Raw genomic sequence first — 14351 nt, 5'->3', positions numbered from 1 at the left:
ATATGTGAATTCAACAAAAGAGGAAAGAGCGTCTGGTCCACCTCTCTGCATACAGCCAGCTTTAAGCTCCAATCACTATCAACAAAGGGTAAAACTCCAGTTGAAGTGGGAATATACTTTCTCTCCAAATGCAAATGTCCACATATGCCGGTGCAGGCACCGTAAACATGATATATTCTCTCTCTCCAAATGGATGCATGCCTGCAGACCGCATTACAGATCCATGAAAATGTCCGTAAACAAGCATGATAACTGAATCCTACGTGCTACAAAAATGTTCCAGCCCAGAAACACGAGAGCTGAAAGGGTCAGAGTGGAACAGAATATTTTAGTAGCCGTTCCTTGTAATGGTCCCTAAATAGAACATTTAGACCAAACACACTTTCTTAACTTCTCTTTTTTTAAAAAACTGACTTCTTCTAGCAATTCTTAATCCTTAACAACTTTCAGAATGATACTTTTGAATTTGATCCTAGTGTGGAATATTTTCCTTTGTCTCTTTCAAATGGTTAATAACTACACATTCAAGACCGCACCAAAGCACCATCATCTCAAAAGGAGACATCCCCACTCACTCCTCTGGATGGTATGTATAATCTCTAGGTTAATTATAAATTGTAAATAGGACTCTCACGTCGTCGTCGTCGTCCCCCCCCCCCCCCCCCCCCCGTAGTCACTGCTTCATTATGAAAGCCCAGCCTTACCCTTTCTTCCTCCTCTCCCTCCAGCCCATGCCCTTTTCTAATTATGCCCTGATGCCCTGGGGCTTAGACACGCTGCTAAAACAAATATATCAAGTGTTTGTATCACAAAGAGTAAGATAGGGAGGAACAACAAGCAGTTTCTACATTACAAATGCACATTGAAGCTTCTTGAGGTTGGCTTTAGTCAGTTTGAAAAAGAGGCTAGGAGAGGGCAAAAATACACAAGTCTTTTCTGACTTGTTTACTGCTTTCCTAAATATGTAGCTATAACCCAACAATAACAGAAGGTATCTTCATTCTCTTATAAGGATGGGAGTGATGGAGAAGTCCCTCCCTCTGAACAATCTCACAGAATGTGGATGTTACTGGCACAAGGACATTAGTTAAAGTGGTTCAGGCTCTGCCCAGGTACTGAATGAAGCAAGAAGCCAACAGATGATTAGAGAAATGGTATAAGATGTATGCATCGCAGGAAAGTACATATTTCTTTTCCCAGAGAAGGACCAGTTTCCAAAATCTGTATTACATAGATTTTTCTTTTTGAGGACCAAGCGAAGAGGTGGGTTTCTTTATTTCTAGACAAACATAGACTATTAGGTTTTTAATTCCACCCTGAACACCCTATGACCTTATGTATAGATTTCTGAGTGGTCAGAGCAGTAATACGTGTGGCTTTTGGGTATCACACCTACCCTACCTAAATAGAGTGTGACATCTGAAAATATGTTTTTGCACCAATGAATTTAATAACCACAGCATGAGGACACACTGGTGGAATTTTAGAAGGAAAATGCACATTATTTGGATGGTTTGCCATGGGCCAGAGAGACTGCACCAGTGAGACGGATGATGCAGCACATTTTATAAGATTTTGTGTCTGAGCTGGAAAATACGCTATTGTCATGGGACAAATTTCCTTTAGGAAGAGAGTCACATGGGTTAAAAGTTAGAATATAAGCTCTAGAGAAAATTTTTTCTTGGGATGCAGATTTTTACTTGAAATGTGTTTGGACTTTTTTCCTTCTCCTTCTTAGAAGTCCTTCTGATTAGGTGAAGCTGGTTCTTTAGGATTTAGAGAGCATGACACAGACATCTGTAAGGCCAGCACTACCTGCTCAGAGCCGGAAGAGGAGGCCAACCAGCCACGTGCTCCTGTCCACAAGCAATAATGCCTGTGTCAGTGTGTAACATGAGACCAAGAATGTGAATGTCACTGTCATCCCCCACCCATGCCTGCCTGCTACCAGACTGCTGTCTTCACAGGATGGTAAAAGAGAACTACCCTGCTATAGTCTTTTCTCTCTCTTTTGGGGAGGGAGAGTTAAAAAGCACCAGACATAATGTCATGATGGGTGTATGTGTGTGTAACATGGAGAGAGAGAAAGGGAGGAAGGGAAGGAGGGAAGCAGAAATTGGAGAAGAAGGAAAAATATACATATGCAAAATGACTCATTTGCTTCCAGCTAGGCATTCCCCAAAAAGAAATAAAGGAAACCATTATGTGACATGGATTGGGAGTGAGGGACCCACACTGGAGGCAAGGACATGGTCAATAAAGCTGTGGTCCAGGGGAGAGAAGACAGAGACCTGAACTCCGGCAGTGGCATCGAAGAGGAGAAGTGGATGGACTTGAGAGAGATATTTAAGGGCATTGACAGGGCACGGTAACTGAATCCTTGTGACATGCTAAGGGAGGAAACATCAAGGATGGCTCCCAAGGTTTTGTCTTAGGGCAACTGGGTGGATGGAACCACTTACTGACTTAGGGAAGCTGATGGAGTAACAGAGGAGAAAAGTGAGCTCCATCTGAGTGTTCAGTTACTCAGATCTAAGCCACAGGGATCGCATGGTCTCTGCACACAAGTGGCACCTTGGCTCCAAATACATCTCCCAAAAGAATCCTTGGACACATTTTCAGAGATTTTTAGTACTCATGCCCTCTTACATCTGCTTACAGACTCATTAATCTACGCAGCTTACTTTGGATTGGGGCGGTTGGCATTATGGATTTGTTAATTGCTGATACAATGTACTTTCTCTGCAGGCCATATGTGAAGAACAGCACTGGCATTCAAGAAATGTTAAATAATAATGTAAATGAGAAAAATTTCCAATCCCAATAATAAAGGGATCCAAGGAACATTGACGCAACTTGCAATCATCGGAGCTGTTTGATTGCCTTGTCACTGTGGAACAGTGACCAAAGTGATGTTAATCTAAATGTCATCTAGAAAGAATACTAAAAATATTATGGTGAAAATTAAGTACTGCAACCTTAGGAGCTGATTTAAAAATTAGAAGATATAGCGATTTACATCTGTGGATCTGATGATCGCCAAGTGCAACCAGCTGAACATACCCACATTTTCCTTTGCTTTCCCTCTCTCTTTGAGAAAATGGGTTCAGTTTTAAAGAGCTAGTCCAAACTAATGTTCCCCCAATCAGCGGTTCTTAAATGTTGCTACATATAAGATTTTAAAACCACGATGCTTAGGCCATATCCCAGACTAACTAAATCAGAACCTCTGCAGGCGGGGCTAAGGCGTCAACATTTCTTAGACTCTTTAAGTGATTCCAATGTGCAGCCAAGTTAGACTACCAAGGCCTTGCATAAGTAGGATCTGCAGACCAAATGCCTTAGAAATACGTGGGGAGGAACTGATGAAAAGGGCAGATGCTTGGCTCCATCTAAGACTTGCTGAATGAAATTATTTGAGGATGGGTCCTCATACTCTCCATTTTAACAAACTCCTCCTGTGATTTATATGCACACTAGTGTGACAACCCCTGCACAAGCTGAAAATCAGTGTCATGCCTTTAGACACAGAATACGTCTGTGTAAGAGAAACCAAAATCCAAGTAAAAAGGAGAAATGTCATCCCATCACCTGGAAGTTTGATGTTTTGGGTTTTGTTTGCAGGGGGCTGCCCTGTGCATTGTAGGGTATTTAGAAACATAACAGGCCTCTACCCATAGATGACAACAGCACCGCCCTTCCCCAGTGTGACAATTAAAAATGTCTCCAGACATTGCCAAGTGTCCCCGGGGGAAGAGATCACCCCTAGTCAAGAACCACTATGCTAAAAGATTCCAAACATGTGATGGTTCCTTATCTTCCGCTGCTTGGAATTATGAACAGCAAACACCTTCCTGGTTGGCCAGATATGTCTACTTTGGATTAGATATTTTGGATTCAAGTAGGCCTAGTGTTTCACAGAGATAGAGCACAGGTTTTCAAAGAAGGTGGGATAAAGTCAGTCACCAGCACCTGAGCAAGCACTAATGATGTCCAGTTGCAGTAGGGTCGGGCTCTGCCTTCACCTAGGGGGCTGCTGAGTTATTAATATGTAAAAAATTGAAAATTAGGTAAAAAGCTACTTTTTACCTAATCTAAAGTTGGTTGTGAGATGACAATAGGAATGAACTGTATTGTTCAGTTAAATTCAGTTAAAGGGCAATTTGTTTCCATGAGTGACGAGTTCCTTCTTATTGTGGGTCAAAGAATAGATAACCTCTCCACATACAAACAGTGTTCATCCTGGTGAAAGAGGTAGGAAAATGGTGGGGTTTTTTTCCAGTACCAAAAGGCTGTTAATTGGTGTTCAAAGGAGACTCTCCTTTTAGGTGGTCTAAAACTCCAGATACACTCTGACTTTTTCCACAAGGTCAGAATTACCAGGTGGGCCAAACTGATTTTGGACATCTTTAGGACAAAAATGGAAAAGTCTTTAATTAATTCAGATGGCTGCTAGAGTATCTCACCTGGAAATGCTGAAATCATATCAAATGGCTGAATTTGCATCTCACACTATACACAAATGCTAATGCTGGGCAGGTAGTAAGGCAGAGAGGTTACAAATGCAAGCTCCAAAGTCAGAATATCCATGTTTGAATTAGGCCCACACATGTATTTGCTATGAAGCAAGTGACTGAGTATATCTGAGCCTCAAACTCTTCATCTGTTAGGTGAGGATAATAATAATACAGATCTCACCGTAATGCAATAAGTATAAAATGAGATAATATATGTAAATAGCACTTCACACAGTGCTTGGCATATAGCAAACACTTATTAAATGGTGGCAATTATCCTTAGTTTATTTAAATGTTACTTACGAAATCTAACAATGGACTATTTTACTTGTTATTATAACCCACAGAAGATAATTTTACAGGTTGATGGGATATTACAGATGCTCTATGTGCTCATTTTGCAGATAAGAAAACTGAGGTATAGAAATGAGATATGATAATCCCAGATTTATGCACAACAGGCTCTAATACTCAGATCTTTAGAATCTACGTGCAGTGCCGATGTAGTACAAAGAGGAAGAGCTTTGGACTCAGAATATCTGGGTTTGCCACCTCAATTTACAGAATTCAGTTTCATCATCAGCAAAATGGGTGTCAAAGTAGCTAACCTGAAAATGTTATAGCAAGTGAGATAGAATGTATGAAAGCACTCTGTAAACTGCAGAATTCCACACAACTGATGTTTAATATTACAATTTCTTCTTCCTTTAAAAATGCAATGCAAACATAGACCCTTATATGTATAAGCCTCAACGTGCCACTCACAATCCTTTTTGGTAGTTTTTCACGGCACAGGGAATAGGTCAGGCTCGGACAAGTGTAGCCATTTACTCTCTGCTCTGCTTCAGTGCTGATCACGCCAAACGCAGCACCTTGGACAGCAGCCAGAGAGGCTTCCTTCAGGCACCTACAACGCTCTATGCACTTTCTTACTGGCTGCAAGCTACTTCTACCTTGCGGTCTGACCCTCACAGGGAAACACAAAACTGCACTCCACCTTCATCCTTGTATACTGCAAGTTCAGAAGATGGGTGTCCACATGGCATCGGGGCATTCTTTGACCTTCACTATTGGACCTGCATACACTGATTGACAGCCTGCTACATCCTCTAGGAAGTGAAAATTGGCATTTTCATTTGGTCTGCCTACAAGTGAACTGTATATATTTTAGGACTTAGAAATATTCAAGTGAATAAATTCATGCTGAAACATACAGCATACCTCCTTGTGAACTCTGTGTAGTTTGGCAATGCCAGGGTCAGAATACCCATTTCAAGACCTCAACAACAAAACTTTAAAATGTCAATGTTAATTTGGGGCGAGATAGGGAAGGTGAAGAAGGACATAAGGATAACACTGGAGATAACTGTACATCTATTTTAAAAGGGAATAAAAGCCACGAATTTGCCATTTTACCAGTTCACAAAGAGAGCATCCCTAAAGGACACAGGAAACAAGAGAGGATCAATATAAATTTTAGGACTTAAAAGTGCTTTCAAAGTGACCTCATCATATAAACGATTCTACTAAGAGTCATTAATTTAGTGATAGACATTACTTTGTGTCTTTATTATAAACCATTATTTGAAGATGGATTTCTTTCATGAGGTAAACGTAGAACTGAGAGGGTTTGCTAAAAATGATGGACCTACTATAAATGTATAAATCCATCTTATGCCAACCCATTTTATTTGCTCCTTAACCATAATTTCAAAATTATAAAACATGGGTTGCTTATTATGAATGACTTGGTAAGGTACCAGGCCCCTAACTAGATGCCACTAAAAAAAGCAATCTGACTCATGATTCTGTTTACATACTGCTCAATTAGTTGTTTTGTTTTCAATGCAAACATGTTTTAAGTGTCCCTAAATACCTGACTCGAATTCAGTCCTAATACACGGTATTTTTGTCCATTGCTAGGATTTTTTAAAAAAGTGCACCTTTGCACAGAGACTTCAGGAATACACAAAGCTTGGGGTTTGCTAAGGTGGAGGTTGCGGCATAGATGGGGGGGGAGGTAGAGAAGGTCACAGACATCGCAAAACACAAGCCAATACACACATAACTTCTTACCTTTTGGGCTCTGGATTTGCCTGGGTTTTGGGATTTTTTCTTTTTTTGGATTCCTTTTTGGTATCTTTTTTAGCCTCTGGTTCAGATGGGGAGGGAGTTTTGCTCCCTTCAGGGTCTGTATTTGGTGTCAGCCCACTAAGGTACGCATGCATTTGTTGACTTTGGAGAAGGGATGGTCGCATGGAGCATGCAGAGAGTGTGGCCAGCTATGGGAGAATCAAGACCACACATACATGCACAAACAAAAGAAAGAAAAAGAAGGATGCATCAAAGAGCAAGAGCAAATGCATTCAAACTAAAATAATAAGCAAAAAAAAAAAAAAAAAAAAGATGCAAACTTGCATAAGGAAAATCAGAACTGAAAATAAGAAATCCAAAACTGTTTCCATGACAAGATGTATAAACCTAACTGTGAATCAAGTGGCAGTCTTACAATATGAAATCCAGACAATGTGTATCATAATTCATGATGATGTTTACCAGGGAGTTTACAAAAACACTTCATTATTTTATAACACTTCCTTATTCAGTAACATATGTAGAATACAGTGTGACAACCCAGAGAATATAATGCAACTTCTCTCTCTCTCTTTAAAGAATTCAGTCCAAGAGGCTGTAACAGATAGTCATCAAAGTGTATATTTATAAAAAGCTGAATTATGCAGAGATAGTCCCCAGGTATCAGAGTTTTCATGAATATCTTTTATGCAAATGCAAGGTCATGTGCTGGGCTAGCAAACCTTATAACAATGGGAGGTGATGAAAATCTTGTTGCCTGTTAAATATTCAAACCTACAACGCTATTGTTATCCAGCTCTAGATGCTGAAGTTGCATCTCATAAAATCTACCAGTGCTAGAGACAGGAAAAGCACAGAACTAACCCCACAGACACTTCAGAGTTGTATAGCTTGCAAAGATGAAGATGACTGATACAGTTCTGATTTAAAAGAAAATGGAGTCAATTCTGGATGCTCCCACATACGAATTTCCGCAGAGCAGCAATTTGTTCATCACAGGCTGGGTTTCTGAAGATAACCTAGTTTTCCTTGGGTGTGCCTTCCCTGGCTATTGGTTGAGGTGTCCAGGGTAATGTAGGCTTGTCTTTATAGTAAAAGCTACATACACTGGGACAGTAAACTGGCTGTGGCAGTGTGGAAACTTATTCCACGTCTTCAGAGCCAAATGGTAATGTTCTTAAATTATTTGCTGCCTTGCATTATTCAGAACACGGAACTTTTCCTCCAGGAGCTGGGCAACGTCTAAAGAAAGAAAGAACTTAGTATGGAGTTAGAACTGATGTTCTGGTCTTGTCTATAAAACCTATACACTCAGGGGGTTGATTACACTGTGACCTCTGAAGTTCTTCCCAGCTCTGTGGTTAAACTCTAGTTGATTACACTGTGCTCTCTGAAGTTCTTCCCAGCTCTGTGGTTAAACTCTAAGTGTCATGATTATCTGTGCCTTCCAGCTTCACCTAGCTTGTTTCAGCTCTTGCTTTTCCTCTGCAGAGCATTTGCTCATGTTGCTCCTTTTGCCCGGAACCACTCAACTCCTACTTCAGCACTCAGCCCAAGCAGCGATTCCTCGGGGAGGTTCTTCCTGCCATCCTGCCAACCCATCTGAGTTGTGTTCCTTTATTAACTGCTACCATGGAGTTTTATTCCTTTTTCTCAGAGAACCAATCTCTATATAACTCTGCCCTCATTTGGTGTCTGGTTTTTGCTCACCATGCACGCTGAAGGTATAGCAGAGTACCTGACCCTCAACAAGTAATCATTAAATATTTATGGAATGAATGATAGCAACAACAAAGGCAAATACTTATTTAGCCCTTGCCATGTCCCAGGCATTGTGCTGAACCCTTTGTATCCACTTGCATCCTCTTGACAACCCCATGAGGACACCATCATCCCTGTTTTACAGATGTGAAAACAGTGGCAGAGAGGGTTTAATTACCATCCAGGGTCATGGAGAGCAAATGGAGGAGCCATGATTTGAGCCTAGATTGTTCTAATTTCAGAGACCACTCTAGAAGTCCTGTTTGCCATTTCTGTTAAGTCTCTTGAAAGGAGAAGAAATTCAGACCTGTGTGTTTTTTGTGTTTGTGTGGCTGGTGTGTGTGTGTGTGTGTGTGTGTGTGTGTGTGTGTGTGTGGTGTGCGCATGCCCACGGGTCTGTACTCCCGAGGGAATGGGGATGGATAGAGTTAGAGATGACCCTAAAAGCAGGACCAGTCAAAAACCATTGCCAGTGCCTTAAAAAAATTTTTTTAAAGGAATACCTCTGGACATGTGCTTACCTGTTCCCGTGGACGTGGGATGCACAGAACGCAAAGCTATAGTGAAGGAGGGTGGGGTCAATCATGGCGCCATTTTCTGCCCGTGCAAGCAAATCTCTGAGGTAACAGAGATGTCGGTGACACCCTCGGACTCCATTGCGGGCGCAATACTCGTCTAGTACAAACACCTGGCCAGGACTGAACCAGCCCTGTTTGGAGAATAAAGGAGAGACTTTCTTTTAAATATAGGTTGGGTTTTTCTGGGGGAGAGCTGCTAGAGTTGGGGATGACTGGAGAACGGGGTTAAAAATAGCCACAGAGCTAACACTTCCTGATTGCTTATTAAGCGCCAGCCGCTGTGCCCAACGCTGTGTGTGCCATCTGGTTTAGTCCTCATAACAGCCCTATCAGGTAGGTGCCGCTATCCCTGTGTGATGGTCGGGAAATCTGAGCTCAGGGAGGACATGGAGTTTCCCTAGCACCCCGCAGCTAGTAAGCGATGGCATCTGGATTAACAGAGGGAGTTGATTCCAGAAAGAGAGGCTCACCCGCTGCTTTAACACTGAAGCGTACACCTTAAAAGAGCGTTGGAGTGCGGGTAGGGCAAAGTCTTGGTTACTGATAAGAGGAAATAATAACATTAATGCCTTAAATTGGTACAGTGCTTTACCCATGACAAAGAACTTTCAGTTGAGCCCCATGACAACCTTGAGAAGCAGACAGAGCGGGTTTATCTTCATTTCATAGATGAGGACATGGAAATAAGAGCTCACAAATAACACAAAACAGGCAGGACTCAAACCCAGCTCTGCCTTTTTTCTTTTTAATATTACAGAATATATCTATTAACATGGAAATATGGTCACAATGCAATAAATTCTTGTAAAATAGTATGTAGAGTATGATGCTATCGGATTCTTATTTCACTTTTTTTTTTAACATCTTTATTGGAGTATAATTGCTTTACAATGTTGTGTTAGTTTCTGCTGTATAACAAAGTGAATCAGCTATACGTACACATATATCTCCATATCCCCTCTCTCTTGCAAACCCAGCTCTGTCTTACTCCAAGTCTTCTGGGTGTGTTTTTTTTTTATTTTATTTTATTTTTTTTAATTTTATTTATTAATATAAATACTAGGATTGGTCTACGTACATGCCAGGACTTCATAAATCCTTTCACTTTGGAAGAAAAAAGTTTTTCAGATTTTAAAATGAAGATAATAACAGAACTTTCCAAAGAGAACAACATGAGTAAGTTTTCAAGTTGTGAATCATATAGGGTTCAATTAAACTGAGAGGAGCTTCCTGTGCCCTGGCTGAGCGTTTTGCTTTATTTTTTGCCTGGCAGTTATTTGTTTTCTTATCATGTATTTGCTTGCTGCAGGACCACACAGAACTCTGCTCTAAAAGAGAACCCGGATGGAATCTCCGATTCAGAGCAGACTGGGAGGCATGATGGGGTAGAAACTGCTGCCTCTATCATGCACTTAAGAGCTGATCAGACAGGCCAAGCGACTTGCCACTCAAAGCCACCCTTGGGACAAGCCTGAAATCCAATCACTTCTTTCAGCTTGGGTACCTTTCTGAAGCAAGAAAGAAACCAACTGAGGTGGTACATTGTTAAGCCAAGAATTTAGGATTGTCTTAAGTATAAATTTAGTTTCACTTTGAGGGTCTTCTCTGAGTCTTCTTTTGAATATGGCTCCGTCTTGGGAGAGAGAAGGCAAAAGGAGAAAGTGACCAGGTGGCAGGTAAAGGCCAAGGAATTGCAGCAAGGGAGGCCCCTGCAACACTCTGCTCTTGTATTAGGGATCCGGGGAAACTTCGATAGACAACATGCAGCTCAGCAATGCATCCAACGAAAGACGGCATCTTTCCTATTTCAAATGATAAGTTACTGCAGAGGGCGGGAGAGTAGTCGAGGCAGTGGGCTGCCCCTATAGGCAACTTCTTTGCCACTCCATCTGCTACCCCAAATGCTAAATCTTAGAAACAACACTGCTGTGAAAGATTAAAATATATTTTCTACGACTCAGATGACACCAAGTCTTTTGTAGATGCCAAAATAGCTGCTTTGAAAAGAGTTGAAGAAATATCAATTAGGAACTCAGTCGAAGACACAGAAAAATTTATGTATTCCTGCTGGTCGGTCTCCAAAACTAACTGAAAAAAAAAAAGATTGTAATAATGAGAAAATGGAATATATAGAGGCAGGAGATAAGGTCTTTTTAATGGCTGTTATTTTCTGAAATTTGGGGATGATGATTAATAGATACAGGTACACAAACGGGGAAGGAAACTGTTTTATGACATTCATAATTAATTTTGGATTTTTAGGTCTATAAATGATTCACAGGGAGCAAGCTTCAAAATTTCATTTCTGGTTTAATTATTTTTTTTAGAGGGCACTCACTCCTTAGTGATGAATTTCTTAGTGAAAAAGAAAATCGTTTTAAGAAATTATGATTTGAAAAGAGTCTTGAAAATAAGACGCCTCAAAAAAATTCCTCAAGAGACTAGGAATTTTACATAAAAAGAAATTATTTAAGTTCAGAGGCATATTCTTACAAGTTTCACGAATGCAATTTATAATTACATGAATAATTACATAATCGTAGGAAATAAATTTGAGAAAAACTGCCTTGCAATGCAAGGTAAGCTTTTTTTTTTTTTTTTTTAAATCAAAATGATGTATTCCTTTCCAATTTGGCAAAGTTCAGACTTCTGATAAAGTGATTCTAAACCTGAGATAATCAATGAATCTTTTGTGAGACGAAGATTAATAAATTATTCCACATAATCCCGCTTCTGTTTTTTAGACTATTTTATCTACCATTTTTAATATTTTGACTTCTGGCACAGAACAAGAAAAGGAATTTAAAACAAAAAAATTAGTCAGAACAGATTTAGGGTATAGCCATATCATTTAGACAAAAAACCCAGATTTTCATTATATTTATGTTAATATCAATAATATGTTAACCTTAGTTAATTATATAATATTTAATAATATACAGATATATTAACCTTAGTATGTGGAGTCAGGGATGAGGCTTTTCCTCTGTGTAAAGCCATTTCAGCCTTTCCCCTCACCTTTCCCATCTATAATGTGGGATTAATAGCCTTTATCTTTAAGAAGTGAAGTAACAATTTCTGGTTTGCAGAAGGAAATAAATTGGGTCTCTTTTAGCCTTTTGAATTTGATGGTATAAAGCCTGAAATCTACCTTCATAAATCTAATAAACACGTAATAGCGGTCCCTTAAATTTAAATGATTTAAATCTAGGCTTAAAATAGGATTTCAAGAAATGCTCATGCTCTTGCTGGAGAGCGGGACTTCTAAACGTCTAGAGCACCACACGAAAATTCCCCCAAAGGGTGAAAAATGCTTCGAATACTATGTAGAAAGAAAAAAGCCACACACACAAACAAACCCAAAGCCATTTACCTTATGAAAAGGGAAGTGAACTTGATTTACAAATCATTTTGTTCTTTAAAAAAATAAATAAAAAGGACCCATTCACTTCTGAGACAGGAGCACAGGGTCTTACTATGTGGGGTGGGGTGCGAGGGGGATCTTAATGTCTAAGAAACCGAGGCAATTTTTACAAGTTCTCCATAAGCAGGTGCCAAACTCAATTACCCTCTTGAGAATATTTCTCATGTAGCAGCTGAAAAGGGGGAAGCTCAGATAGGGAGGCTGGGGAATTGGATCCGTCTCTACTGATAACTTCCTCCCGCTCTGTCTTCTTTCTTTGGTAACTAAAACTATCTCAACACAGGAAATCAAGAACACATTTATAATTGTTAAAGGGGCTCCACAACGGAGAAAAGAGCTTCTGACATAAAGGTAGAAAAATATTTTATTTTTTGAAATGTTATCACGTTTCAATTGCTGTAGACCAAAGAATATACTTGCCAGGCAAGAATAGGAATCATTAAGTCTGTGATCCAAAGTAAGACGTTGCACCATCTCAAAGAGGGAAGCGTGGTCAAAGTTACAGGGGTTGGAAGAGATAAATTCATCCATGCCATGTTTTTGAGCTCTATCTGCGTCTGTTCATTTATACATGTAGAGAGAGACACAATTTAGAGAAACACATCACATTTTCTTTGACATTTCAAATACACAGGAATTCACTAGGCATTACGAACGCTAGCTGTTTCCCCGTTGCCTCCCACCAACATCCCCAAGATATTCTCTTTATACCTCCCATTGTCAACTTGCATCACTTACTGGTGAGTTTATTGCATTTCGGCAAAAATATATTGGCATCAACATGTTTATCAAATGATCACAACTCCAGTGCATTTATGTTGTTCTTGAAAAACTAAGCACACGACCGTAACTTCGCCTGCGTTTCACCAAACACTGAAAGCAGATCGGATCTTTGCTTATAAAAGCCTATTTAGTTTTTAGGTTTTTAATAGATTCTGCCATTCCAGTGGTTATATCTAGAGCAATTTCTCTACAATTATTGGGATTATCTGGAAAAAAGGGTTATGCTGATTTTCAGCAAAGTGACAATATTTGTATCCTCCCCTTCCAAATCCCCGTGGCCGATTTGGTTGCACAAAAGGTTTGGGTCTCCATCCTCCAAAATTAAAACAAAATAATAACAAAAGATTTTCATTGAAACCTGGAGAATAAGTTCAACGGGAATTTAGTTTGTGATAGCCAAGGACATTGCCTTATAGTGTGCTTACTCAGTTAGCGAAGCTTATGAAAGACAAACAAATTTACTCAGCAAGAGCTATGATCTGCCATTTATTGTGAATTAATAGTCTCAATGTATTCACACTTTTCCTTACAGGGTGAAGGCTGTAGGCAAAACCTCCTAAGGGCTAACTAATTAATCTCAATATGTGTAGCTAAAATAGTCTATATTCAATCGGCAAAATAACTCAAGAGAATCCGACTCGAGTGAGACCAAGCAAATCCCAAAGAGGAAGGAATGAAGGTCCTAGACATTAAAGGAATCGGCTCACTCTGTCTCATATTTACTCACTGTCCTGAAATGCTGTGAAGAAAAAGAATCTTAAATCAAGCAAGAGTGTATTCATCCCCTTGCGTGCAACATTCTACTGGAATACGGGCACCTGCCAGGGACCAGTGATGCTGTCAGGACACGGGTAAACGGATTTCTGACTTGAGAGGGTATTTGAATAACATTTTCAAAAGTGGCCTTCATCCCAGGCAGGGTTTTTTTCCTCCCTGCTTGGGGGATGGCTGAAAATGGGGGTTATAGTTGCAGTGTGATATTAAGATGATGATTTTTCCTCACATTCATAATTTTGTGTAACCTTCCAACCTAAATGCATGGTATGTCAGATGTATGCCCTCTTCTTGTTGGGTTTTAAATCTTCAGTCATCTTTCATAGAAGCAGCAAGTGGTCAGTGTTTGAACAGGATGTGTTGTTTATGCCCAAGACACACAGAAGCAACGGTTACCAGAAGGCAAGTTGAAGAATGTCT

At 40.0% G+C, this 14351-nt stretch overlaps 1 protein-coding gene across 4 annotated transcripts in view; it reads right to left on the bottom strand.

Annotated features, from left to right (window-relative positions):
* Nucleotides 1–14351, bottom strand: part of CADPS (calcium dependent secretion activator) — a 483330-nt gene that overhangs the window by 135210 nt on the left and 333769 nt on the right. For 2 of the 4 annotated variants that reach the window (XM_068557631.1, XM_068557633.1), the window contains exons 12-14: nt 12795–12931; nt 8894–9081; nt 6594–6752 (exon numbers count right to left, since the gene is read on the bottom strand). In XM_068557631.1, coding sequence (XP_068413732.1) covers nt 6594–6752; nt 8894–9081; nt 12795–12931 — 484 coding nt within the window. The remainder of the gene's footprint in view (nt 1–6593; nt 6753–8893; nt 9082–12794; nt 12932–14351) is intronic. The other 2 variants (XM_068557634.1, XM_068557635.1) reach the window with 1 other exon arrangement.

The sequence above is a fragment of the Eschrichtius robustus genome, chromosome 12 (assembly GCF_028021215.1).
Source record: "Eschrichtius robustus isolate mEscRob2 chromosome 12, mEscRob2.pri, whole genome shotgun sequence".
Lineage (NCBI taxonomy): Eukaryota > Metazoa > Chordata > Mammalia > Artiodactyla > Eschrichtiidae > Eschrichtius > Eschrichtius robustus.
The sequence above is the reverse complement of the archived record's forward strand: the minus strand, read 5'-3'. Positions and strand labels throughout refer to the sequence as shown.